The sequence below is a fragment of the Bombus huntii genome, chromosome 9 (genome assembly GCF_024542735.1).
Source record: "Bombus huntii isolate Logan2020A chromosome 9, iyBomHunt1.1, whole genome shotgun sequence".
In the NCBI taxonomy this organism is placed as follows: domain Eukaryota; kingdom Metazoa; phylum Arthropoda; class Insecta; order Hymenoptera; family Apidae; genus Bombus; species Bombus huntii.
This window is the reverse complement of record NC_066246.1, coordinates 2,115,664-2,143,516: the sequence shown is the minus strand read 5'-3', so window position 1 is coordinate 2,143,516 and position 27,853 is coordinate 2,115,664. Positions and strand designations below refer to the sequence as shown.

Sequence of the window (27,853 nt, the reverse complement as noted above, 5' to 3'; positions counted from 1 at the left end):
AATTCATTTTTTCTTTTTAATTTCGTCAACTGATTTTCGTCGCTATCAACGTTCCCATTGATTAATTTTAATTAGTCTCCCGTTAAGTTTTCAAAAACTTTGCAACCTTGTTGTCTCAACGATCTCTGCGACAGCGTGAACTCCATGTAAATTACAATTAGAAAAAAAATCGTAGGAAAATGAAAATACAAAGGATGGCGAGAAATTCCGCTAACAAAAATGACAAATGCGTAATACGGATTTGCGCCCAAAAAGATAAAACGTCGCACGCGTTGCGACAGCTGTGAAAACAAAACTGCGATATATTTTTATTTATTACAAAGAAGAAAAGAAAGAAAAACAACGATAGTTTTTAGAGGGGGCAAAAAAGATAAACATCTGAAATTTAAAACTGTGAAGCGAAAAAAGGTTTGATAAATTGGCAGGCACATCGCTCGCGCTCTAATGAGGCCAGCCTCTTTTTGCTTAAACAGATGAAATTCAAGAATGAAATATTTGTCGTGATGGTATCTGTTACAGGGAACGGAAAAGCGGTTCGTCCAATTGATGATTTATCGCCGATAACTGAAGTTATTGCCTGCCGCGAATTCCGGAATTAACGCGAGATTGGTTTTTTTTTTCGAAACAATGAAGATGACACAGCGTCGCACAAAAGCGACAATATTGAGACTGTCAGTGAATCGATCCAATCTCCAGCAACCATAAATCGTCGCCTTTTTCCGTCCTTTATGGATTCTTGCTCGATACGGTCGATAGACTAAACCGGCGTTGTCAAAATCCAACATTTCCTTCAACTGACTTCCCTCTGACTTTTGAAAAAAGCTAACTCGAAATCCTTCTTTACGATTTGTTCGACCGACGAACAAAAATTGAAACGGCAGCGCGAATGTTTCCAAAATTCATTGGATATAATAATAGGAAAACGTAAAGCATTTAAAATTTAGAAAAAAGCCAACGTCTTTCGTAACAAAGATTAACAAAGCTTAAATGTAAAAAGAATATTTCGATAATTCCAGTTTTGTAAGGTTTGCAGTAGACGATACGAATCGATGATCTTAGATAGATAACGAGACTTTTTAGTATATTAGCGTAGGATAAGCAAAAAATAACAAAACGCAACAGAAACCTGCAAAATATTTCCAGTCGCTTTCGGTATCGACTGGTGGTTAAGATCTTAGGCAGAAACGCTAGAAAATCGAATGTATTCTGCTACGGAACAGCAATTCTCCATCGAGGAACCGGCTGATAACATCGGCACCCAAAGTCGGTAACCGGAATTCGAGAAAACTACCCTTCCGGGAGGAAAACATCCCTCCTGCGTTACCGACCTTGTAATTCTACGAACATTGTCGGCTACCGCCCTCTGAAGAAGCCGAGAGCGCATGCGCGTACCGTTTCGATCGCGAACAACCCCTTTCTCGTTAAATCGCACGTATCATCTAAGTTGTAGGAGGATGGAGAAACGATACGAAGACGGACAGAGACAGATAATAACGAGAATACGGAGCATGATGAAAATGTGATTCGCGAAAAGCTTCGTTTCCCGAAAATGTACAAAGATGTATATTTTTTTCAACAGAACAATATATGAAACACAACGTAAAAAAAAAACGTGGAAGAAAATGCTAAAAAATTTGATGGAATTTTAACCATGAAATATTCAGCTGGAATTTTGCCAATTGAACTATAAAACATGGGGGAGGCGGGAGATTCCAACAAAATTTTCCAATTGAAAGTACGCTCGATGCTAAAGCAATTAAAACACGGAAAAAGGAATTCTCGTAGCGATGCGTTTAACGCCTCGACTTCACGGCGTTCCATTTATCATGGTCGCTCGAGGGGGTGGTGTAAGGGTGAAGATGTGACCGTTGTCGAACGAGAAACACCCGCCTCTCGAATTTTACCCCTTAATGGAGAAACTTGCTAGGAGCCTGCCTGCCCGTACCCGTTGCTTTTATATCCGTATTTTACGAGATTCTTTCCCGACCTCTTTCGTCACCCACCCTCTCCGTGCCCTTTACGACTTCCGCCTTTCATTTTCGCCATGGCGCTTTTCAGTTTCGCCCACCCGCTGCTTCTTTCAGAGACGAAAACTCGCCGAACGAAATCGACTTTGATAAAGCTCATAGAAAATCAACGAAGATAAGCGAAGTTGTTAACAGCAATGTATCGCGAGAAATCAACGTATCAACACACGGCGAAGCTGTGTAACTCGCAGGTCCGCGAAGGGAAGAAAAAACGACCGGGCCAGTGAACAGTCACCCTAAGCGGTCGTTATTCGCTGAGCGATTACACGGTGAACATGCAACGATCAAACGGTAAATTCGAAACATTAATTCACCGCTGCGACCCACGAACGCGAGACTGTCGCCTGATAAACTCGTTGAAAACGTTTCCTTTCTGCTCGGACGGCAGCCACGAGGGTGGAGTTCGTTAAATGCACTTTGCCGTGCTGCAGCGATTTTAAAAATTACCAGCCAAGAGAAGCAAAGAGAGAGAGAGAGAAAGAGAGCGATTCTTAATGCGCCTTCGTTGAAAGGCTAACGAAGTTTACCGAACGGACGGTTGTTGAAGCGGAGAGAAAAATATAAAAGAGGTACCGCGACCAAGAAGCGCATACGAGTTTCGCGATTATGCAAAACAAGGAACTGGGAAGAGCCCGGCTTTTTTCCCCGCGATAGACCGAGCGTAGCCTTCCCTTTTAGATATAATTTCTGTTGCCAGAGAAGAAAAAACTTGGCGTCGTGATTTAGTAGCGCGATTCGTGGCCGTGTGTGCGCCAGCGCTCGCTTCCACTTATAAATTTCCGTTATACGGTGTCCTTTTGGTCGCGAGACGCAGAAACTCGCCGGATGCGCCACGCATAAAAAGCACCAACCTCTTTTCCTCTTCTCTGGCCGGTGAGTCGCGAAAAGTATTCGGCGTTATAATGGAACAACGACTATTAGGAGCGAAGAATATCATCGTCGGCGCGGTCGTTCACGCCGCGAAGGCGTTCCTCTATCGATCCTTCGGCTGCGTTTCGCCTGTGGGAGAGAAAGGGAAAGTAGCCAACCGATTCTTTCGCTTTATCATGACCTTCGCACCCCCGAGAAAAAGTCCGCAACTTTTCCCATTCTCCTGTCGCTGTGTGCGTCTGCCTTATACACGGAATCCCGTCCTACGAAATTCTATTTTCAAATTGTTCGCACGAATACGTGAGACTACTGGTTCTTTCAACATACAGAATTTAACGACGTTGGATTTTCTCGCTTATACCGATAAAACAGAGTTACGAATATTTATGCTCAACGATGACTGCAATAACGTTTGTCGAAAACGCGAATACCTCCAACGGCAATGAATTCTACGCTGCGAAATAACACTGAGAGATCACACACACTCTCGTCGTGGCTAGAGGTTCTAGACAGAAGACGTAATGCAGGAAGGTCTTACATCACCGGAACACATACTAAATGCTGGGCATTAAAAGCGCGTCCCGGGTTTCGCTGGACCGCCACGAACCTGTGGTATTTACTAAGAGCAAGCTTTTTTCCGCGAGAATGCTCCCATTGTTATATTAATATTAACCCTGCAGTCGCAAGGTCGAGGTATACGCACAATGCGCTTTCAACGTGTCATTCTATGACATTCTGCCTTTATCGATGTCAATTCTAGCAGAACCCAATCCCCATCCCATTTTCAGTCGCGATTCGGCATTGAACGCTTTAACACGCAACGAAAGGGGCAAATTGACCGAATAGAAAGTCCGGTTACGTTGTCACAACCCCGTGGACGGACGCGAGTGAAATTCGTTGCCTCTAGTCGACTGCAATTTTGTACATCCCATTTGTGCAGGCAAGGGTGTCGCCGTATGAAGAAGCAAGCGCATCCCTGAATAGGCTGGGGGTTGGTCGCGTGGCACGTTGAAAAAATAAAACCAGGTGAAATTGCGTTAAAGCGAATTAGCCACGCTAGGCTTGATTTAACGAACCAGCCTGTACGGTATGTTTACCATGAATATGAGAAAAGGGACAGGCCTCTTTGTCCGACACAGGGGGGCGAAACGAAAGTTCAGGTCACGTAAGCGACTCCCGTGGCGTTTCTCCTCGATCGATGAACCCTACTTTCCGTGTAAACGGTTCGTAAAGCCATCGAACTCCAGCCACGGCGCAAAATGACAAGAAGCCTAAAAGCAACCTTGGGCGACGCGCCACCGCGTTGCGAAGCTTCATTGGAAATTCGTGACCTACTTGCCTCTCGTGGTTTTCGAATCCAACGGAAACGTAGGCGAACCTTGGAGAATTTTAAAGACGCGAGAAGCTCCGTGCTATCGTTGAAAATACTTGCAGATGTGATTTTTCATAGGAGAAGATTTTAAACTGCGAATACGAAACCGATGGAACTTCCATGGAACGAGATTTTGTGCTCGATTCTCTGCTGCTATAAGTAGAATAATTTTACATTCTAATAGACTTCCTAGAATCGAGGTATTTTAGTATTTTTTAAATTCTTTTTTAACACGTCGCCTTTAGAAAATCCTTTGACGAGAAGGTAATCCTTGTTGAGCTTTCATGTTTTACCATGATTGAAGTATAATCTTTCTGGATGATCTTTCTTTCGCTCTGTCGTTATCCAGACTAACACTGGCTACAGAAAACATTTATACGCTATAGTATCTATTATTCCATTTGCAAATTAGTTCATCAGATCCAAGTATATTATACGACATATCGCTTAGTAGCTTCTTTATGAAATGTAGAAACTGATGAAAAAAAGAAATGTTTGCTTGCAAAGTAAGATTATGTGCAAATACTTCTTGTAGACGCTGTATATATCAAACGTTATCCTATCTTCGAGAAATCAGAAAAAACAAATGGAACCGATACGTTTCCCGGCAAAAAGGAAAAAGTCACCATCAAACATCAATCGAGTTTTTCCCCGGATCCCCGAGGTACCAGCTTTTCCAAGCGTAAATATTAATATCGTAAAAGAATCTCGATCTTCTTGAACGTATTTATTTGCCAGTCCCATGGGCTACCCATGAAACGTCCCGTTTCGATTCCAAGTAATTCTAGCCGCGATCCAATATCGGACGGCCATAACTCGTGCCCGACAAATCGCAATTCATGCACACGGGAGCGTGGTGCAGCATGGACGAAGGTATTAGGAATTCCTCCGGATGTGCTCTCGAAAGACGGAGACGCTATGCATGCATGAGTTACGTTCCGGTCGAACCGGGTCGGTGAGTCATTAGTAGCATCGCGACGACAACCGTGAACTTTGCCTGCGGAATTACATTGTTTCTTGGCGTTGCCAACTGTACGATAGTATAGTCTGCGTTGTCTACGATACATCGATAATATCGCGATCTCGTTGCAAGTGTACGTTAGTTGGAACGTACGCGCGTTTCCAGTAAATCGAAACCTTTTCAACCTTCTGTTCCTACGAAATTCGACAATTCGAAACTTTAAGAATCGACTGCCGTTGGATCGATGGAAATTGTAGAGTAACTTTTCGAAGGTTAAGAAACGTCTGGTTGAAGAGGTGAAAGTAAAACCAAGATGGATAATGAGGCAAAGGGTGGATTTGACGCAACGTACGGAGCCAAGTTTCGTTGCCACGTTTTTATTACGAATGCCAATCGATAACGCGGCTCCTACCTACCTCGAGGTTTAACGAGTGGAAGCAGCTGTCCAGGCGGCATTAGTCACCGGGATGTAATTTCTGGCCCACGCCCTGTTCCGCGTGCATTTGTGAAAACCGGAGAACTCGGTCGATTGCTCGCGTGCACTAAATAGCATTAACGTTCGACAATTATTCTTTCGATATTTCTACGGTACAGGATGAACGAAACTAATTGCAGGCAACTCGAACCCATCTCTGCGAGTCTGTAGCAACTAAGGATAATTGATCCAGAGAGCGCGATCGACGACGAGCATGGATGCATCCGTCGATTTGAATCCGTGGCGGCGTAACACCGCATCTGGATGTACATCTCGAGAAGCTCACCGAGCAGCGTTCGAAATTAATTCCTATTTGCAATCGACGTAGCAGCGCCGTGGAACGGGATACGTTTGCACGACCGCAACATTTTACGCTGCATCGATGAAATTAACAAACCCGGCGTGCTGCGATGATTCGAGCATGGCTCGTTCGACACACAGTTCCATGTTAAATTGATCGAAAGATGTATAAATCCCACGTGAACCGAGACGATTGGCGATAAAGGGACAACGCGCAGCTTTGGAGCTTTCAGCGAGCACCAACTGCAACACTTAATTACGAGCGGTGCGCGCATAGGCATACTATTTTCCGGTTCGACTGAGCCGACCAGCATTACGCTTTTCAAGAACATTAAACACGGCCAAACGAGTTCGATAAATTGTCACGCGAGAGATACGAATGGAAAGAGATAAAGTGAAACGCGAACACTGGGCATTGGTAAATAGGAATTACGCGCGGTGTTTGCTTTTAAAATTCGAGCCCAATGAAAAATCGCAGACGCCAAAACAAAAATAGCCGCGAAACGAAAGCGGAACGAAATCGAAACGGAATCTGAGCGAAATCGAAATCGAAACGAAATCGTCGAAGCAGCGTGCGGCAAAAGAGAGAAATTGTAATTGAAATAGATCCGGCTAATTGTTATTGCGCATTGCGGCGCGTAGATATAATCAGGTTGCACGGCAAATAACATTGATTTTCAATGATCGCTATTATTGGACAAGCGGTCGGACAGCGTGGAAGCCGCAGAGGCGATTTTCCTTTCGTCCCCGATACTCGGGATTTATCGAGTGATTGATTCCAATCAGTTATCCAACTGTTTATCGAATAATCAATGCCGTCGTCTGTTCGCCGATGAGGTGCATGGAAATTACATTTCGCGGACACGCGGTCGCGCAACCGTGCGACTGGACTTTCGTCGTCGAAAATTTATACCGTCCCTGTTCATTTGGCATCGATAATTTTAAACACAACCACAGCCTGAATATAGTGAAAATTATTGAGAGACATTGATAAATGCCGCGAATATTTTAGAACAATAACTTCATTCGTGTACAGAGATAAACTGGAATTAATACATTTCGACCTATTTGAAACTCTTCGACACAGAGAAACGAAAGATTAAAACTATATACATAATAATGGTAAACCAAGAGTACATGATTTTACGAATAACGTAAAAAGTCGATCAATCTAAACATTATGCTAAGAAAAATGCATAAAGCGGAAATGAATAAACCTTTCATAACGTAATTCCAAACTGAATGCGACATTGTCATATAAAATGTACGAGTTTGCCTATGAAATGCAATGCGATCGATCCTCAAACGCCCAAAATTGGGCTCTTTTCGATAAAACAAACCAACAGTCGACGAGATGGGAGAAGAAAAAGCATCGAACAAAGCAGGCAGAGTAAAGAATGTCCCGATGTTAACAGTCAAACAATATTATAAGCTAATTTCCCGGAATCGTGTGCCGTTTGTTCGTTACGCGAGGACGATTATAGATTAATTTGATCGAAATGGAGCAATAGGCCGTACCGCGTACGCTACAATATCAGTTTGATTCTGCGAATGGTCCATCGGTTCCACGGAATTGTAAACACACGTATTCGACGGGGGAGGATTCTCATTGCGATTATCGCGACGATTCGTATAGGAAGCAGGTTACGACGAGAAAGTCCATTCGTCGTAACCTGCTTCCTATAGATTTCCTTAATGACGCACATTTTTACCCCGACCTTTGCGTCTTACATTTCGACCTCGTTCTATCTCCATCCGCGATCAAACAGTTTAAGTGGGAAACGATGTAATATTCCAGAAATAAAAATTTCTAACATAGACCAAAGCTATTCGCGTAGAATTTCACTCTACGTTCCGAGTATCTTAGAATCTAAGATAAAATATTTCAGGATTTACAGTATTTATTTCGTGCTTGTGCACAATGCGATTCTACTCTGGAAAATAATTTAAATTTCTTAATTTCGGCGCTTACATCGTTTGTCGTTTAGATTTCTCGATTATCGATAACCTGTAATCGAACAGAAGAGACAGTGTAACTCGTTTGAATGCATATCGTCGGAAGGCGGAGAATCTTTTTCCGGGCTGTAGGGATTCGAATCTGCGATTTTTTAAATTCATAACACTATGACTAACTTTGATCATCCTAACCAATGTCACTCTCTGTAACTTTTTCTCCTTTTCATTCGCATATTCTTCTCTATACTTGTACTAATTTTAAGCGTTAATCTTAATCGCTTTCGAGTAAGATTAGATTGTGTGACTACTGTTTTTGAGGTCGGGGAATATGCGCGAGCAGAGTTCGTTACAATTTCATTCTACTGCAAACTACGTTGTATGTAGAGAGGCAAAGTTTTCTCGTCCGCGCATTACTGAGAAGTTCAGTTAGCACAGGGAATGCTAATTGTTTAGAGAAGTAGTTCGTAGTACATTATGAAAAACGGACTTTCTGAAACGCAATGTGCCTAGGTGCGTCGCGTATTTACTTTAAAATATCGGTAATCGTTCGATAAAGTAATAACTCTTGAAAGAAAATTCTTACGATTTTTGCTTTTTCTTCTGAAATGTCAGCGTCTGAGGAGAACAGAACGCAAAACCAGAAGAAGCTTTCGCACAGAAGCTGATGGGCCGCTACCGCGTTACACCGATATCCGATATCGAGCGTCTTCCTTTTAATGGGTATACCGATACACGGCCTGCTACGTCCGACACACTTTTATGGCAATCAATCGAAGCCGTAAAACCTTCTCGAGTCAATACGTGACCTATACAGATCTGGTTTCCCGTCTTGACCACCACCGTTATAACGTCTCGAGGAATGTTACGACCTAACCAGACTTGAATTACGTCGATCCCGTTTACATTCGAAACGCGTTGATTCGTGCGAAATCACCGGCCCCGGCTATTCGTAAATCGCGTGCAATATTTCTACGTGCAAGGGATGGCCAGTTTTCTCGACTTCGCCATTGTCGCGATTTACTTCTCGAAAATATGATTATCGAGTTTAGTATGTATAATGCCTTTTCAATTACGAAGCAATTTTAAGCTTTCTAGACTATATGAACCATAATTTTAAATTTAATTTTGTATTTGTTACAGTATTAAACTCGCGACTAATTATTTTAGCCAAATAAAAATATGGATTGGAAAAATTGAAATCTTTACGTGATTTTTCGCCGGAAACATCAACGGCGAAAAGATTTCTTCTTAAAGTACGAGATTGCTGTGTTCCGGCTATCAAGAACAATCGCGATACGTAACAAAAGCCTAGCCGATAAGAACTCGCGATTGGCGAGTTCGTACAAGCAAAAATGGGACTTACCTTAAGCTGATGTTGCGGTCGTCTGAGCGCACCCTGGTCTCGTCGTCCGCCAAGTCGATCGGCCTCCGCTTCCAATCCCTCCATCGAGGACTCAGCTTCGCTCAACCAAGCCAAGAACTTGTCCAGGGACCGGTCGAAGTTGTGGAGGGAGTTCATCGCGGAATGAAGCAGTTTTCCTCGATTGATGATACTAAGAAGGATTTAATAGATATAGTCTTTCGTCACGATTCAGACACGGTCTGTTCGAAACGACCGAATTCGCTTCAATGGCAAACGCAAGAACGAAATCGCGAAAGAACAACTTCTACCATAAAAATTCTGTCAACTACGTTCAAATAAATCTACGTTCAAAACGTTTAAATAAATCGAGTCGAATCGAGCATTTTCAAATCATACACTGACGACTTTAACATTAGAAATTTCTATTTGACAATTTTCCACGATACTAAGATAACGCGAATAAAACTATAATCGAGGCATACCTGGTGTTGAGGTTGTTGTATCTCTGATTGATAGTCTCCGTCATCTTTTTCACGCGAGTCGTGTCGTCCTCCTGATAAACGGCTATCAGCTTCTGCGTCAGCTGATTGAACTGTTCGATCTGATGCTTGTACTGGTGGAGCTCCGCGTGGAACGACTGCAAGCACGAACAGCGTCGAAATAAAATGAGGCGGACAGGTCACCGTGGAGGCGGTAAACTTATATCGCGAGCGGCTCCGCTTCAGACTCGAAAGTCGCGTCCCTCGATAACTCGCGAAAGTTAAATCTTCCTAGAGAGGGAGGCCCGGCTTTCATCTTTCATGGTGGCATCCCGTGCCGTGGAAACTTTATTTGGTCGGCCGGCGACCGATTCGCGTCGAGAAAACTTACGACAATCCAGATTAAGCCGACGAACCAAAAAAAAAAACGCGTTCTTATTCATCGCGTTCGCCCGACAAATTTTCTTGCATTTTAATTTCAAAGGAAACGTTTCCATCGAAAGGACTTTGCCATTGGAGGAAAATTGAAACTATTTTAGAACGAGATGAATCGACAAACGAGACGTAAAAATGTAATCGAACGACAAACGGATCAATTAATCAATTACGATTGCAAGTACCAAGAGGGAGGAAGAATCTGGCCAGTGGTAGACACCGGAAAGCTAACCTTTGCAAACGAAACATACACCGGAATCAAGTTCTATTAAACAAGGCTGAAGTGTTAGCTTAGGACTTCGTAAAACCGTGAAAACTCTCTCGACGAATCGTTACAGTAATCGAATAAACGATCTCGATGTTTCTCAAGTATCGTCTTGTTAAACACTCACCATATTCGGACATCGGAAGGGAAGTTTTTGAATTACGAAATTAGAAGAATATTACTTTCTCAACGATACGACGTAGTACGTCCTTCGTGATTCGCGCGTCGTAACCGAATGAACGCAGAATGCTTACGTTCGATGATACCGCCGGTCGTTAAGGACGCGTAGAAAAGGACAACGATCGAGAGTGACAAAAAACGAGGCGGGGCTATTGCCGTTAGAATCAAGGTGATCCCTAAATACCAAATATATCGGCGTTGCTCGACGAAATAAATTATTCCATGAATAGCCCATTCGGCTCTTTTGAATGTAAACAGAGTTCTGGCCGCGTGACGTACTACGCCGTGGCACGATCTCGCGTTGATTGGGAGTTTGACCGTTCTTTCGTCTATCTCTCGTGCGCACTGCTCGGCCATTTTTCCCTCCACGAGTCGCGTTATTCTGATACACAAAGCGGATCGTTGCTAAAAAGAGGTTAGTAGCTGCTGGGATGAATACCGATCCGTTCGCTCTCTTTAATCGCGGTCGCGGCCTGTAACGAAGCTTCTAGCCAGCCATTATACTCGCGACCGTTTCTTTTTATATCCACTTCTTTTTTCTCCCTTTTTCCTCTCCTCTTCTCCCCCCCCCCCTCTCTCTCTCTCTCTCTCTCTTTATTGGAGCAATCGCAGAAAATGCAAGCCGGTTAGATTATACGGGTAACTTTATTCGATCATTTGCGTAATTTTCTGATGGTACGTAATTAGATTATGGGATTAGTACAAACTGTCTTGATGGCGGATGAAATTTAATATCTGAGAAGAAGCTTTTTTCGTTTTTATTGTTTTTTAAGCGGCAGGTAAGAGCGGTCGGTGTACGGAATGTTAAAACTCGAGGAAGTAACCGCGTATAGCAGAGTAGCCTCGTATCACCGGTCTATCCGGAAGCTGGTGAGCGTTCTTACGGTTGGATAGGTGCATACTGAGAATGGCAGGCTCGGGGGCAGAGATCTGGTAAAATGGAATAAACTGGTAGAATACGAGGAACATTTTGCGCTAACGTCATGCGTATTGTTTTAAGGAACGCTCGTTCTCCGTGACTTCTTGTTTCCTTTCTCTTATTACAACTTCAAATGCACTGCTGCTCTCGAGATTGCTACGTCGCTCCCGTATTTGTGCGAGCGTTTCAATGAAAATCGAGTTCAAGTTCAAACACTTGTCGAGTCTGAAACGCTTGCCACTCGACCCTAATGTATCAACGATTCTTTCAACCTCTACAGCGTAACGCGTTAAAATCCACGAAATTATCGTTACGTTACAGGAATAGTTACAGTAGCGTCACGTTCTAACTATCTGCGACTTTCCTTCCTCCATATCTACAGTTTAATCTTTTTTTAACTGACTTCGTGACACGAGCTACTGTCGTTAACAAACACGATATCGCTTGTATTTAATTTAAACGAAAGATACGTAGTTACGTAATGAAACAATTACAACTATACCTTCCTTGATAACTGGTGAGATAAAATATCGACCCGTGGACCCTTAACGCGATTAGATGCTGCACCCGAGAGATGTCTTTTACAAATACAAACTATAATACACCTAATATATACTGCGGAGGAGCGATTTTCACAATGGGAGGAATTATCTTTGAATTCTAGGTTATTCGATATAATTATGCAAAATTAGAACGCGACTAAAATCGATCGTCATAATTATCAATCAACACTCGGCGATTTAAACCACGCACCGAGCCCATTTACCGCTGCCAATAACACGGAATTCCCAGATGATCGTTCGTTCAGTCTCCTAATCGCAATCAACGCAAATTGCTGCGATCAAACGGGAGAACCGGTTGCCTTCTGTCTGTTGCACAGCCATTGACACGAGAGAGATAAAGAGGAGATAAAGAGGACGACCCCGAGAGGTCGGTTGTCCGCGCACGGGTTAATGCAGCTCGGTTAAGAAAGGGAGAAAAATGCCAGCGTACCTTTTGTTCCCGGAGCTGTGCCTCGAGAACATCGGCAGTGTGCCCGACGGCCCGCATTTTCTCCAGCCGAGTTTCCATTCGCGCCAACCAGACCTCCACCTCGTTCCTTTTGGCCTCGTATCGCTGACTGTCCCCGAGCATCGCGTCCAACTCCGACTTCCTCTGCATCATTTTCGAGTTCATTTCGTCCCAGTGCTCCCTCAGCTTCGTAACTGCAACAATAATCGGACGGACGTGCCGTTTTCATACGATCTGTGTGCCACTATCTTCGCATCTGTTCCTGTTTCTTCGACAATTTCTATCTACCTTCTCGTGTGTCGCTGTATCAAAGCGGTCAAGCGTGATACACACCGTCGTTGAAAAGCTCGTGAGCTTCGTAAAAGGCAAGAATTTTAAGGGAAGCAACTCGAAATTTCGTTACCTTAAGAAACTCTTTTATCGCAAGTTTATACTCTATCGATGTCTATAAATTTAATCTTAAGATAAAAACAAAATTAGTAGGACGTTGGATATACGTAGGAAAATTGGTTTCGTTATATAGCAGTGACCTAATGGAAAGTTATAGCGAAATAGAGGAGAGAATAATTGTGGAGGAACGGGGATCGTCGGAGATTGAGCTGAAACGCGGGGCTGTCTTTGATGTAGATGGCTGACACAGATAGCGAATGCTTTTCGCGACAGTTGATGATTTATGTGTTTAGTATTAGCGCAGCAGAGTGAAATACTCGCCCTGTAAGATACGATCGATTCGATTCATCGTGAAACGAAAAGGGCGCCGACGGATTAACTTGTTAAAACAACATACATAGATTATGAAGACAAGCTGCCAACAAACGGAATAAATTCAATCTGTGTCTCGTTCGAGATTCATTTCATACGGTTCCTCCTTTTACGTAAATCAAAAGTCCAATAATAGAGCGAAGATAAAGTACGCGGAGCTCCGGGGCTCGTTGCCTCGGTTATCATAACCAATCAGTATCCTTTTGCAAGAACAATTCGAAAAAGCCAGGTCTCGAACACGGAATTAAACTTATATTCTGTTCGATGACGTTCGTAACAAGGGCTGCATGAATAAATAAACCTATCCAAGCTTTCGAACAATCGTTCCAATTAATCGATCCTTTCGATTCGCTGCTACCACGACAATTTCAATGCTCGTCGAACGAAACAAAGGAGATTTTAAATAAACGTAAGAATCACGGAATCGTATAATCGATCGTTGATCTTTCTCGAGAGGGTCAAACGTTCCGACACGAGGACGTTAAACACGATGCACGCTCGAATTCGAGAGCGGCCGATCGTGTAGAGGCTCGTTAATCGAACGCGAGGAAGTCGGCCGCTGGCACGTGCTCGTTGAGCATCAAGAAGCACTTCTCAGCCAGGCTAAAATCCACGTTGAAATTCGCGCCAGACACGAGGAATCAGCTGGAAACTGTCCAAGCTGGTGCAGCTTAGCGGGAAAGAACGCGCAGCTGGAAAAGCGGGGTGCAAAGCATTGGCAGCGTTTCAACATCCGTAACAACAGAATTACCACGCGTGGACAGCTCTGCAGAATGGGGTTCTATAGTGTACCTTTGATGATGCAACGCATGTACAGGATGTTTCGCGACAGGGTGCCGGCAAACAGGACCGAGGCTAAAACGAAAACAACGTGATTGAGAGCGTCGCACTCTCTAAATATTGTAGGATTAAAGTGGTTAAGCTAGCATGCTTACGAAAGACGACTGGAACGAATCTGTCTCGTGGTATACGGTCTCTGTTAATATTCTCTCATGTTTTTCCGTAATATTTTTATTACCACCGCTGCTGCGATTATTGCGAGTAATTTGTAAAAGAACCGTATCGTTGGTTTTTAAACAGAATTTTAACGAATATGTTGAAAAACGCCGCATTGTACGGCACAGAATGGAAGACATCGTAATCTAGAGCACGCGTAATAATATTCGAAAACAGCAAATCCAGTTGCCTGTTACAATGCACGAGGAGAGACAAACGCGTAAGCACTCGAGGCAATTCGTAGTTTAGCGGATCCACGCTGTTACAACCGAGCCGCTGTTTCCAGACAGTAGCACAATTTAGAATGATATAGAGATCTATATATCGTTGGAAACTAAAAAATACATATTGAAATGAAAACAATTTCGCAGAAACTTTTAGCTATGCGTATGAAATGTTTCGTGGGATATTTCCATTGCAAACAGAACCATTAATATCGTAGAAATTGCGATTAATCCGACGAATACGTGCCAAACGATATTTACAAATATTTTCAAATAAAATTTCAATCGTTTCTAATTAAAAAAATTATTACATGCTAATTGTATTAAAAGAATTGTTATATCTTCGTCGTAATTCAATTATATTCCCTGTCGCATTATCTATCCTTCGTTATATTTCCCAATTAAAAGAATCATTCGCGGACTCCTGTAGGCGTAGCATCGCAGAATTCGACATACCATTAAATTTTATTTTTTGATATTCGTATATTCATACTTTTAACGTTCCATAATCTTAAACCACCCTATAGAACCGAACAAAAACCCGATCGATCACGGTACTTCGTTCGCATCGATACATCATCGTGGCTAATTTTCTGGCGGACAGAGAACGAAGAATTACGATCAGAGTGCATTCGCACGTAACCGGAAGCATATGCTGGTCTCGCAGACTGATATAATCCGACAAACCACGCATGCTAGACTAATGTTTCTAAGTGAAGAGGAAAGAGCACCGACTGGATGGCTACGTGAGCCTCGGATCCCGGGACCGGAAGTAAAGTGGCTTGATCTATCATCCCTCCCACTCGCGGAGTCTCTGAAGGGACACCGTGCAAAAGACGAGGAGGTTGTCTTCTAGTGGCTGCGCTCGATGACTTATTACAAGAGCAATTCGCTCTCATCGACCCCTACGACTCAGACCCCGCGTGCCCTACCCTTTTCAACTCGTGTCACAAGCGTGACAAGTGTTCGATGAGACATTAAAGATGGCACGTACACTCTTCAACCTAGGGACGAACCTATCGCGTCGCTGAACTCCCAGTCATCCTCATCACGAATGCGACTTTGAAATTTCAGCATCGTTAACGCACAGATTGTTCGTTTTTCTAACCGTCGCGTAAACGTATTTTATAATTTTATGACAATTCAAATAATTACGAATTGTTATCGGTAATGAATGCGTTTATATAAAATGATATGTTAGAAATTCTGTGTGTGTGTGTGTATCAGTGTTAACTTTAATACTAAATAACCAGTATTTTAATAAATAAAAATAATAATAAAGTGGGCTGGTGTTTCACGTTGCTTTTAAGTAGCTTTAAACGACTATAAGTAAAGCATGTAGTCTGGCGAACTTTCCATAATTTATTACCCATTTTGCTCTATTATGTTCGATAAACACATTAAATTATAATACGATATGGCATTATTATTTAAACTGCTCGCGAATTTCATTAAATTCACGCACAACTATTTCGATTAATTAATTTCGCCAATCTACTATAACTATACAGGCTATAATATCATCCTACGTTGAATCGATAACGTTAGAAGAGACACTAGGATAATAAAATTTCCGGAGCCTCGATACGTTTTATATATACGATACAAAATTCCATCGCAAATTAGGTTTATCTTTCGACTGGTCTGTGATTAAACCAACTGAAAGTTATCGCGTATGGTAATTCTAGGTGCGTACACATAATAAATTATCACGTTGCATAGAAACCGTAATAAAGACGTTCGCGCAACCACCGTACGAGCCTAAATTACAGGTATACATTATCAACCGCGTTTAATCCATGTACAACGAGCGCAGCGGCGTGTGTCAATCGAATCGTCGACCACCTCATATTCTCTGGAGCCGTGCGTGACCATAACTGACGATCCTGATATTCCCGGCAGGCTAACAGAGTAGTCAACGAACCAATGTACGTGCGAACTCTGTATGTATAAACTACGACGATGGTAATGCGTTTACGCGATCGAATTCTGCTCGTGTATCCCATCGAAAATTCCATACGAAATTCCAACAAACTTTCCTACATTCCAATAAATCACTGGCCAAAATCTACAATAATATTCGAAAGAGTTGCTGCGATAAGGAGACAGCTTCGTTTTCTAGTAGATATTTTATCTAGTTATCTAGTAGATAACCGACAAAAACTAACTCGGAATCGATCAAAATCAAACTACTTTTCCAAATATACTGTAAATTCATAGCCATACAGCGATTACAGAAAATATTTTCTACGCTATTGTACTGTATTTGCTAGGATGAAGTATATCGAATTTCGTACGATTTGCCGGTACTTTCACTGCGATTACAAAAATTCTATAGTACGGAAATAAAATCTGCAAACGTATAAAATCCACTTCATTGGAATATAAGGATATGTACAAATATTTTTCACAGCAAACGTATAACCGTTTTTTCTCTTTTAATAAATACGATTCAAATACTCGTCTGATTCGTGGCAAATGCTTCGTTTGGCAAATAACGGAGGTTTAGCGCGAAGATATACGAATATCGGGATATAATCATGGATATAGGAAAACCATGTTGACGACCCAGAAGATATGGGTCGATACGACTCGTAAGAAGCTGGTCGTGTAGCCGGCACTCGTGAGACTCTCGCTCGCGTGCCTTTTATTACCTAGGTGTCTAATGCACCTCTATTAAATTCAGATGAATCGCCTAATATATTCAAATTGGCGGACTAGCACCCCGGTAAAGCGAGCGAAGAAGCATTCCGATTGAAATCGATGAAATACAAAGACCAGACGAAGAGAGAGGAACACGGTAAACGGTTGGATAAAGCGGAGAAGAGTGGAACGAAGAGGAAAGACGGGAAACTAGATGGGAAGGAACGAAGAGGGAATCGTCGGTTACTTTGGCGAAATGAAAATTGAAGTCGAGCAAAATCCCGTCTGAGCGCGTTATCTCGTCCACAGAAACGAAGAGAGTTCGTCGGCTCGCTGCCCGATGAACCGTTTATCAAACAACCTGCATACGCGCGGAATTTAATTGTAAAATTGTAATACCGCTGGGTAAAAGGTGGATAAGCCGAGTTCGCCAACGAAATTGTCCGCTCTTGCCTGACCACGCGCTTACGATCTCGGACCATCGCCGACGGCCAACACTGGCCAAATGTGGTCACAATTATCCGGGATAGTTTAACTGCCCCGATAAAATATATTCCAAGCCTTATTAGGCTCTTGCTGCCAGATGAGAAACGTTACCATTATGTGAACACTTAGACGTTTTCACTAATATTTCCGGGAGAAAAGAATAACTTTTGGTAGAGCATATCGACGACCATTCTCGAGTTTTAGAGCAATGAACTTGTAGAGTAGCGGCTGGATGATAAATAGCGATGCGTCGAATTTAATTTCCAAATTTTGCAAGCTATCGGAAATAACAAATGTGTATACGTAATTTTACGAGCGTAGGATTAATGGCAAATGCAGAATTTCGACATTTCGGAATCGAAACATTCCACAATTTCAGATATTCCGATTCCGCTACCGTATTAAATTATTTTTCCCCGACAATCGCAAAGGAGCAGGATAACGTCGTTCAACGAATAACAATAGTTAATATGGTCGATCGTGAAGGAAACGAGATACTCGACTTGCTCTTAGTCCAACGCACGGCATAGAAACGGCAACGGCAAAGGGTCCGATGATAGAACAGCCGATCAATCGAAAGCTATGCTGCTCGAGCTAAGTTCAAACTCGACCCCAACTTCGTTAAGCAGTCTCTTCGAAAGATTTCCAGGGACCCTTGCCAAGTGGATTATGTTGGAACGTGGTCATGGATGAAGTTAGTCGAAAGTTGCACGCTCTGTTGTTCCCTCGGACTCGGATTTAAAGCTGCTCGGTATCCGGATGTCCGAGCAAATAAGGAGAGTCATCCACGCGAATCAGAGAGGACGCGGGCTAGGAAAGAAGCACGGTGTAGAGGACGCGTCTCGGGTTTTTCGTTCCGCGACGTCATTTCTCCATTCTGCTACGTGCACCCAAGTATCTCGTTGGGTTTGAGTGTCGGTAAACAGCGGCTACGAGCCAACCGAGTGTTCGAGTGCCCCTCCGTGCCGCTGAGGATCGAGAAATTGAAGAAGTTCACTTGTTAAAATTCTAACGCTCGGCGGAAAACTTTGTTCGCGCTGCCTCGCGGAAAGAACTTCAATTAAACTCGCAAGAACGGTCGGACCTGGAGGAAGGATGCACGCCTCGAAGGATTGCTTGAATCGTCAAGCAGGATTCGTAAAATACGTGTCGCAATGGCTAGATTCTTCTTTACTTTTCATTCGTACCTGCTGCTTTAACTGGTTGATAGATAAAATTATTCAATTTACGCGTTAATTCGAAGAGAGAAAAAATTCGATCGAGTTGTAAGAGAAATGTTTCTTTAACGAACGACTTTCCTAACCGAATAAACTCGATGATATTCCGCCAACTTTAAATGTCTGGTACCATCGCGACGGTGTAACAGAATCGAACGAGTCACGCGAAGAGACGAACAAACCGCACCGAGCCACGAAATGAAACTTTACACGTGGCGAAATGGAATTTCCGATAAACTCGACGATTCGAACGCCACGGCGACTGTATCGCGAGATTTTTCTCTTCCATTACTAGCTGACAGACGAGTTTTTCTCTCGTCGGTTCCCGATCTAATCTCGAATCGCAGAAAATCGTCGAATGGAAAACGGCGAAGCGAAAAAAGAAGAAAAGAGAGGAAAACTCGAAACAGACGGATGTCCTAAACGCGCATAAAAGAACAATACGTTCGAGGTAATTCGTTCAGCAGTGGTCATTCGTAACTGAAAACGTACCTAACACAGTTTGGCCATTGCAAAACGTACGAACGTCACAATGCCACAATCGCTTACCCTCCCGTTGTTCGTAACGCCGTCCTTTCTTTCGTATCTGCGCTCAGAAAGCGGGTAATAAAGACGCTAACGGCCCCAATGTGTGTATCTCTTGCCGCAAAGCACCTCAGAGTTTGGGACGCTCGTTCGCCAGGCCATTTGCGCTCCTCTCTGCATGAAAATTTAACGCCAAGCGCGCACATCCGGGCACCGGCTTAAATGCGGGATGTGTTTAAGCGATGAAGTTCGTGGATACGTTTCGTACATGGCAACTGACTAGGGAGTATCCAATTCTTTTTAATTTTAACTCGTGTTTTGCCTGTTCCGCTGTAATATTCGACTAAAAAACGGAAGCACCTTCGTTCAACGAGAGTTTTCCTGTATATTAAAAACTATTCTACGTATGCAACGACTATACACTCTTGTGTATGCGCGCGACTATGTATATGCGTCAGGACGAATTACCCGAGCAATAAAGTTGCGAATGATACGCGATCGAAGATCAGATAAATACTTACGTTAGCTATTGATAGCGAATAAAAAGCAATTCGTAGCGTGCATACGAAAGTACTTTGGTCGCACGAAACAAGCACGTTTATTGTGCGCTCGAAACCTTCGGAGAATCGTATCTGGGTCGTTATAGTTGGTAAAATTAGCTATAAACGGTATATTTATTGTCGCGAATATGTATCCTTATTTACTCGTTTAAGTACGCTCCACTTACTCGACTCCGTGAATCCTGTGCAAATACCCCTGGGGCGTAAAATTTATTCGAAAGCCAAGCAACGAAACAACATCGACAATTTCACACGTAAATGTTTTACTTCAGAAGTAAAGGTATATAAAACGTAAAAGCAGAAAGAGGACTTGGAAAGAGAAAAAGCGTAGTTTGCCCCTAAAGGGACGTGGCTTTTCAAAATCCTACAAATTAACTCTCGAAGATCCATGATTCGACAATTTTTCCTACGAGTTTTATAGCCAGCAGAAGCTGCCGGCCGTGAATATTACAATGTATCGCGGGTACGTGCGATAAATCGGCGGAGATTACGCTCGGCAATGGTACGAGAAGTAATTGAGGCGGCGGCAAGAGGCGGGAACGAATGATAAAACACGGAGAACGCTCGAACGAAAGTTGTTCGAAAGTTTCGAGAGTCGGAAGTTCGGCGGTAATGTATGACGGTAGAAGGCGAGAAAAATGGATGTTGCCGCGATAACTTTGGAACGTGGAGAGCGCGCTCGCCGTCAAAGACAAAGAGAACGGGAGGGAGGCACGTTTCGCGTCGAAAATGGAATCCGAATCTCATTAACGGAATCTCCATTGCAGCTAGATGATACAGGCAAGATCCGCGATTCTCGTTGACCGTCACCGAATGCGAGAGCCCTCGTGTCCATCCGTTAACCGACGATTTCAACGTTTCAACAATGACACGGTTTAAACGGGAACGCCGCTTAGCCCGTCCGATTTTCCTTTGCGGAGCTTAACCGGGATTTACAAGCGAACGTAATTCTCATCTGGTCCGTGGAAAAAGGGATCTGGATAAAGGTAATGAGCTCTCGAACTATTTGTCGCGAGAGCCATGGCCAATTTTAGTCGAAACAATGGTGCGCGAAGAACACAGGAACGAACGATTGTAACACGATTGTTCGGTTTCTGTAAAATGCCGAACCAAACTGTAATAGGAGGAAAAGCAATTTAGAGAAAGCAGAGTGTTTAGAACTATTCAAATAAATAAGAAATATCGAATCGAACTAAATTTTCGGCTACGACAAACGATCATTTATAAAATACTTGCTCCAGACAATTTTTTAACACTGACGATTTGTAACTTGTAAGGTTTCGCTAATAATATTGGTTCGATGTTTCTACGCGAGAATCCAGGTAATATATCAACACGAAGTATCATTTATCTTAACTCTTTGTGGACAAACGATAATTTCTTCTTTTAGAGTCCATACGACTAAATTATTAAATATAAAAAGGTCGAAGAAAAGAATTACCATGGTCCGGACGAAGCAACGAAATTATATCGCGATATATCGAAACAACGAGGAAATTCAGCGTGTGTAAACCGATATAATAATCCATTATTTTGGTCAAACCGCGTGGATAATAGAGCGATTCAAAGACCGAACAGGTAGAACACCGCCAATTTGGAAACCGTGCGAGAAGGAACAATTGAAAGACTAAACGATCGTGTAAACAGCGTGTAAACAAGTTCGATCGGTGCTCGAGTTACGCGTCACGTCGGTGTCCGTGGTTTGAACGCGTCGAACTTCCGGCGGTGTTCGCAGCGGAATTTCATTAAGCAAACACGAAGCGCGCGCGCGACGAAACTCATTACGCGAACCTTATTATAGTCACCGCGTTACAAGGATGCGAGGTCCGCAAGGATCGCTGAACGCAAGCCGGAGAGAACTCGTCGAGCGAATAAAATGCGAGATCCACGACGATAAAAGACGGAGACGCGGCTCGAACAATGCTTGCGAAGAAATTAAAACTTTACACGTAGACGCGAGGTTATTGTTTCAGCGAAGATAACGTAAAGTTAAATTTTAAACTCACGCGCGTGTAATTGTACGACGTTAGTTCGTATGATAACGACGTTCGGTAAAGTTGGGCAATCGAGGAATTTTTATCTTGAAAAGTTTGATGGCGAACGAAGTGTTCTTGATTAATTCTACTGAGAAAAGAGTTAAGAGATTTCACGTTCGGATTATTTTCTTATATCTTCGTATAGCGAGCTGAATATCATAGCACCGTAAGTCGAAAGTTTGAAAATTTGTATCTCAATTCTTCAGAGAATCTTTCTATCAAACGTAGTAAAAGTTTCGTAATTAATTACGTCGTAATATCGATATCCTCTGTCGCGATAAGTTCTCGCAACTTGGAGAAATGAAATGAAATTTTTACAATAATAAACGCAAAACGCGCTATTTCACGTAAAATAGGAATCCGATTTACACCGCTGTAATCCTCGGCTTTGCACGCGATAAGCCGCGTATAACGAAGTTTAACTATCGATTTTTGGAACTGAATTATAACACAAAGATTCGTATCCGCGTGAAACGAATGAAACGTCTATAAAAAAAACATCGTTTCGCTTAAACGAAAGAAAGTGGAGAAGTAATCGATATTTATCTATAAATAAATTTGAAAAATTAATTAGAAAATAAAGAGAGCGGGTAAAGTTCCGTGTGACGTGTAGCTGTTTTAATTGTTATTAATCGAAACGATTCGAGTACTCGTGTGCGGACTTTATTTCGCGGACAGCGAGCGCCGTCTCTTTTACGTGGAAAATTGGCAGCTGGTTCCTTTTTCCCTTCCCACGTTGTATGATTGATCGATCTAACCACTTTGCCGCGGAGCTGGCCGAAATTACCCGGCGATTCGTGCAAATTGTTTGCAAATTGCGATCGATTTCGGGGCGTGGATTGAAATGCACGGTAACCAAGAGAAATGAAGGCGAATTTCGTGTCCTTTTCGACGCTTGTAATTTCGATATTCGTTTACAGATCGTTTGGGATGCGATTTTACCGAATCCTGGAATGGGATCGATGCGACGATGTCAGCGTAAAAGGTTAAAACGAATAAAGAATCATCTGTGATACGATCCGTAACGCAAATTCCGTGAAATTTCAAACAAATTCACGCGAGTTTAAACACGATGTAGCGCCTAGAACGAACGTATGAATTCGAGCTGTGCGCGCGTAAATTCATGGAAACACTGTGTGTCAACGGATTTCGCGAAAATCGCAGACGATTCACGGCAACGTGGCAAAGAGAAGGAACCCTGGGAACTTTCAGTTGGCTTTAATGCGATTAGTTTGTGAGATCGGCAAAGGATGAATCAACTCTTTCCGTATCTTGTACCAATATTCAGAAGACAGGGGCTAAAGATAAATAATCTCCTCGTTGGGAACGGAAGAATGGTTCGACTAAACCTCGTTTATAAGATCCGATGTATCGGTTACGAGGGATTTACAAAATCACAGTGACAAGTCCATTAAAAATTGTACAAAATAACGTGAGTAAGAAAGTAACGTAAAGTAAGAATTCACGCAGATACGTAATTTTTTGAAAATCGATCAAATGCTTCAACCAGAATTATCGATATTAAGAAAGCAATGGAATGAATCGTAGAAGAATTGAGAAGAAAATTTGGAAGGATCTGGTCATGTTGATCACGGACGTGCGCAATTTTATTTTTAAACGTCGTATGCAAAGCATCGTATTTGCGTATTACAATACGTTTCGATTTAGGCAGAAAACGAAGATTCGAAAATACAATTGATGTTATTTACGCGCAATTTGCATAGTGCTTGACCCGAAATGCTAAATCGTCGTTGCACCTCGTTACCCTGAGACTACGCGGCATCGAAATATTTGCGCTGCTCGTCGCGAGACGGACGAACGCATTAAGATGCCCGTGTCGAACAAGAGGCTGAGCGCACGAGGACTACGGGCGGAGAAGCTCCTTAGCCTCGCATCGATTTGCATAGAAAGTGTCCATTTCTGATTAAAACAGGACCGTGGAAGAACGCACTTCGACGCCGAGCATCGAGGAAAGCCAATTAAAACGACGATCGAATTTCGTCTGGTCTTTAGTCCGGTACTTATCGTCTCATTTAGTTGACATATCTATCACGTATCTATCATTTCATACGAACGTAGACTCTGGAAAATGCGAAGGAAGGAAACGAACAGAGACGTGTCTTAAATCTGTATCGTTATAGTTCACGCGCATCGAGTACACGAGGTAAATCGAATTTCGAGATGCCAGGCGTACAATTTGTTCGCAAAAAGCATCGAGACTTACGAAGCTGCTCGCTCATGGAACGATGAAACAAAGGATATTAAACGAGGTAGTTGTATCAAAGAGTAACGATTCATTAGTGTACGATGAACGAAGATGTACCTATCGGTATATTTCTTACGTCGATTTTTATGTCAATCTCTCGCTCTCGTTTTAGCAAAAAGAAAGTTCTAAGAGAAACTTTATCGTAAAAAAAATATCGACGATTCTTTCATATTTTCTTTAAACGTAAGGAACCCTTTTGTCAACTTGGAAATTTCAGAAATTACGATTGACAAAATGTAAATTGCAGCTAACATCTTTTAAAGTCCGTACGGAATATTCAGTATCTTTCTGATAAAAGCGATATTTTTTCTCGTCGCAATGGCCGCGGCTCTCTACGGGCATCGCAAGTTATTCCATCAGAAATATAGACACACACGCGTTCAAAAATTCCACCTCTCTCCTCCGTACTCCAATCGATCAGAATGAATCGGAAGAGAATGGTCCCTCGTTGCCACGAAATTTCCAAACTAAAAATAGAGAAAATAAGGAAGACAAACTATGCAATCGGTGAGCCGTAACGGATATCGAAGTGGCCGCCGCGGAACCGCCGCTCCACACGCGAAAATGATCTCCGGCCTGTGCACGCGATCGTAAAATGCACGCGTCTCCTCTCTTTCTATTTCTCTCGGAGCCGGTGCTCGTTTTCTTGCCGAACCGTCCAGCCAATTTCGCTGCTCTGACACCGGTGTCGCGCATCGTTCGTTTCGTGCCGTCTCGGCCGACCGTAAAAGAAACGAAAAAGTCGAACCAGAAACGTCCGTCCCAGGGAAGCGACTACAGTATCCCACAGTAACCAAGCCACGGAAATCACACAGAAACCGTATCACCGTTGGATGTGTTCACCGTGATCGAACAGGTCATTTTCGAAGCGGATAAGAAGCGTCGTAATTGTCTCGAAATTTTTAAGGCGTGTTGCGTCGAACGTAAGGTTAGACGATATTTGCGTTTCATATTTAATTTCTCTGCAACTGTTTCAACTTCTGCGCCACTTTCTCCTCTGTCTTTTTCGTATTATAAAAGATTAAAAAAGAATCGTAGAATCATGGTAAATTGCATACAAGCCGAAGATATATCGCTAGATCCAAAGCATCCAAAGACATATCGCTTAAAGCTCATAAACTAAGAACCTTAAATCTATTTAGTCGTTGGCCTGCACTTTGTCGCCCACTTCTCGGGACCTATCATCACGTTGCGGAATAAGCCGAGGCTTTAAAACCGGAGCCCCGCTGCGTCGAGAAACAGATTTTCTGAACCAATGGTCCCTACGTACGGTGCTCTATCGGGCGACGAATCAACTTATTCACCGTTAAATCTCGTTAGACCGCGCCCAAATCGATAATGATCTAGATCCGTTCGTTTCAAAACCAAATTCATGCTTTCCAGAAATTCCAGACAAGTTACAGCATCCGTTCGTGCTTGTTGCTTATACGGATGATTTAAAACAATGGACGCTGATACGTTATTTATACTTTAGAAAGTTACTTCTTTCGTTCGTATAGTCGTACGATATGTCCGACGTTTTCGAAGGATCAAATTAAACGTCAATACGTTGACACAGTAAAACAGTAACAAGGACTGTTCCACGAACTATCGACACTTTAGGAAAGTGCGAAGGAAGCGCCGATTGGTCACTTGTCTTTAACGAAACTAAACAATTGGAAATCTTGAGAGATCGCCAATTTTAGCAAGCTAACTCCTAAAGCCCAGGGTGACAAGGATTTGTCATTTGTCGGAAGATTTCGTATAGTCCAAGACATTCTATTCGAGGCAATCGTCGGTTAGTTTATCGGTTTCAATCGGGAGACTGCAGGTCAGATTCTGTCAGTCATTTCGTTCGGTCCAATGATTCTGTTTAAAACAATGAGCAACCTCAATCAAGAAGCCAGTCAGACAACCAGTTTCATTTAGGAGGCTCGCTAAATCAATTACTCAAAGAACTTTCGAGTCCCGAAATACTCAGACTCTGACAATTAGCTTCGGCTCCCTAAGCAGTTGGATCCTTCGTATCGAAGTTTTCGATTCCGTTCTACGCCACTAACAAAGTATTTCTATTTGATTTGAACGAGTCAGAAACAGTGCAGACGGCCTTTGGCTCTGTGTAGTCGAACATTTCGTCGTCTAAATTTCGGTTCAAAGAGAATAGAGTATAACGAACTGCATTTATCGAAACGGAATTTTAATATCGGCCGAATCCAGTTATATCTGGACGTGAATTTCCACTGTACGAATGAAAAATCGACAGAACTGACGGAGAAGATCCTCCATCGTATCGAATAGGTTGAACCGCTGCGGTTCACGTACGGCGGTTACGTACAGATGAAGTTCCACCGTGTTAATTGAAAAACCGCAAAGTCGAAGCCTCGGATGAGTTAAGACTTTAATAAGAAGGCGTCGAGCGCAAAACAGTTTAGAGGTATTATTTATTACCGCCATCTTATTACGATTCTAACTGTTCCCTTCTCTTCGATCCTTCACTCTCCCTTGGCATTCTTCCCCAACGAACCGGGAAAATGGCTGTTTCTTTCGTGGCGTATAAGGGCAAATGACCCCGATATTGCGGATGACTTCTGTCTTGGCGAAACTCTCTCATTCCTCTCATCGTAATTTATCCGAACTTTTCACCCCTTCGAGGCCCCTCAGACAGACGTCCCGAACGTGACGGGAAAACGGCATGGGTCCGCGCGTACAAAGCCAGTCACGTGTATCCGTTGAAAGGAAACCTCTGCCCGGTGAACAACCTTTCGCCCTCGCCAACGAAGGTCGCGCGATTTTTCTCCTACCTCTATGATAGGGATCCTTTGCAACGAGGCTCAAAAATTAGAGAGACGGCGCCTTTTAAATTTTCCTCGCAAAGTTCCGATCGTTTTACTTTACTTTTACAATTACTCTTTCTACGCTTCTCTTTTTTTTTCTCTCTATTTTAAACGAAAGAGAAGACTTCGTTCAACTATTTCCTCTAAGCTGCACTATCCTTCGCGCCTTCCTTTCACCGCTGCACACTAAAGGTACACTCGAGCGTTCGTCGCAACCAGAAAAGCAGCCACCTAACATCCAGTGCAAAGAGCGGCGTTCGTTGAATTTTCCATCCACGAATTGCCTTGATTAGACAACACCCTTCCTCGTCCTTTCTTCGAAAGCCCCGTGTCAATGGAACACCTGGACGACGTGTTACCTGCTGAGAATCGTCGAGAAGACTGTCGTGTTTCGCGCGCGAGTATCGTTAACAGCGCGCCTACGAACGGACGGCTGGGAAATGCAAAAAATGTCATCTAGATGCAAATGATCGGCCAGATTACGTGGTCGAGGAAGGAAAAAATGCGCGGTAGACGGTACGATGTACTCGGCGACGCTATTCGCTATCTCGTTACCATGCCTGACAGTGATAAACCTGCTGGAGCGGCGTACGCGAAGGCAAGGCCACGCAAGGGGGTGGCTGTTGTCGCACGCAGCCGTGGCCCGCACGGAGTTACGATGCCCTCGCGCGATTCTACGCACGGACACCCGCCGCCCTTCGCTCTGCAACTC

General features: G+C 43.1%; 1 protein-coding gene across 9 annotated transcripts in view; it reads right to left on the bottom strand.

The window, feature by feature from the left end:
* The window catches only part of LOC126869185 (dystrophin, isoforms A/C/F/G/H), a 439,586-nt gene that overhangs the window by 289,726 nt on the left and 122,007 nt on the right, over nt 1-27,853 (bottom strand). For all 9 annotated transcript variants that reach the window (XM_050625398.1, XM_050625397.1, XM_050625396.1 and 6 more), the window contains 3 exons: nt 12,596-12,807; nt 9,807-9,961; nt 9,325-9,514 (listed from right to left, as the gene is read on the bottom strand). In XM_050625398.1, the coding sequence (XP_050481355.1) occupies nt 9,325-9,514; nt 9,807-9,961; nt 12,596-12,807 (557 nt within the window). The remainder of the gene's footprint in view (nt 1-9,324; nt 9,515-9,806; nt 9,962-12,595; nt 12,808-27,853) is intronic.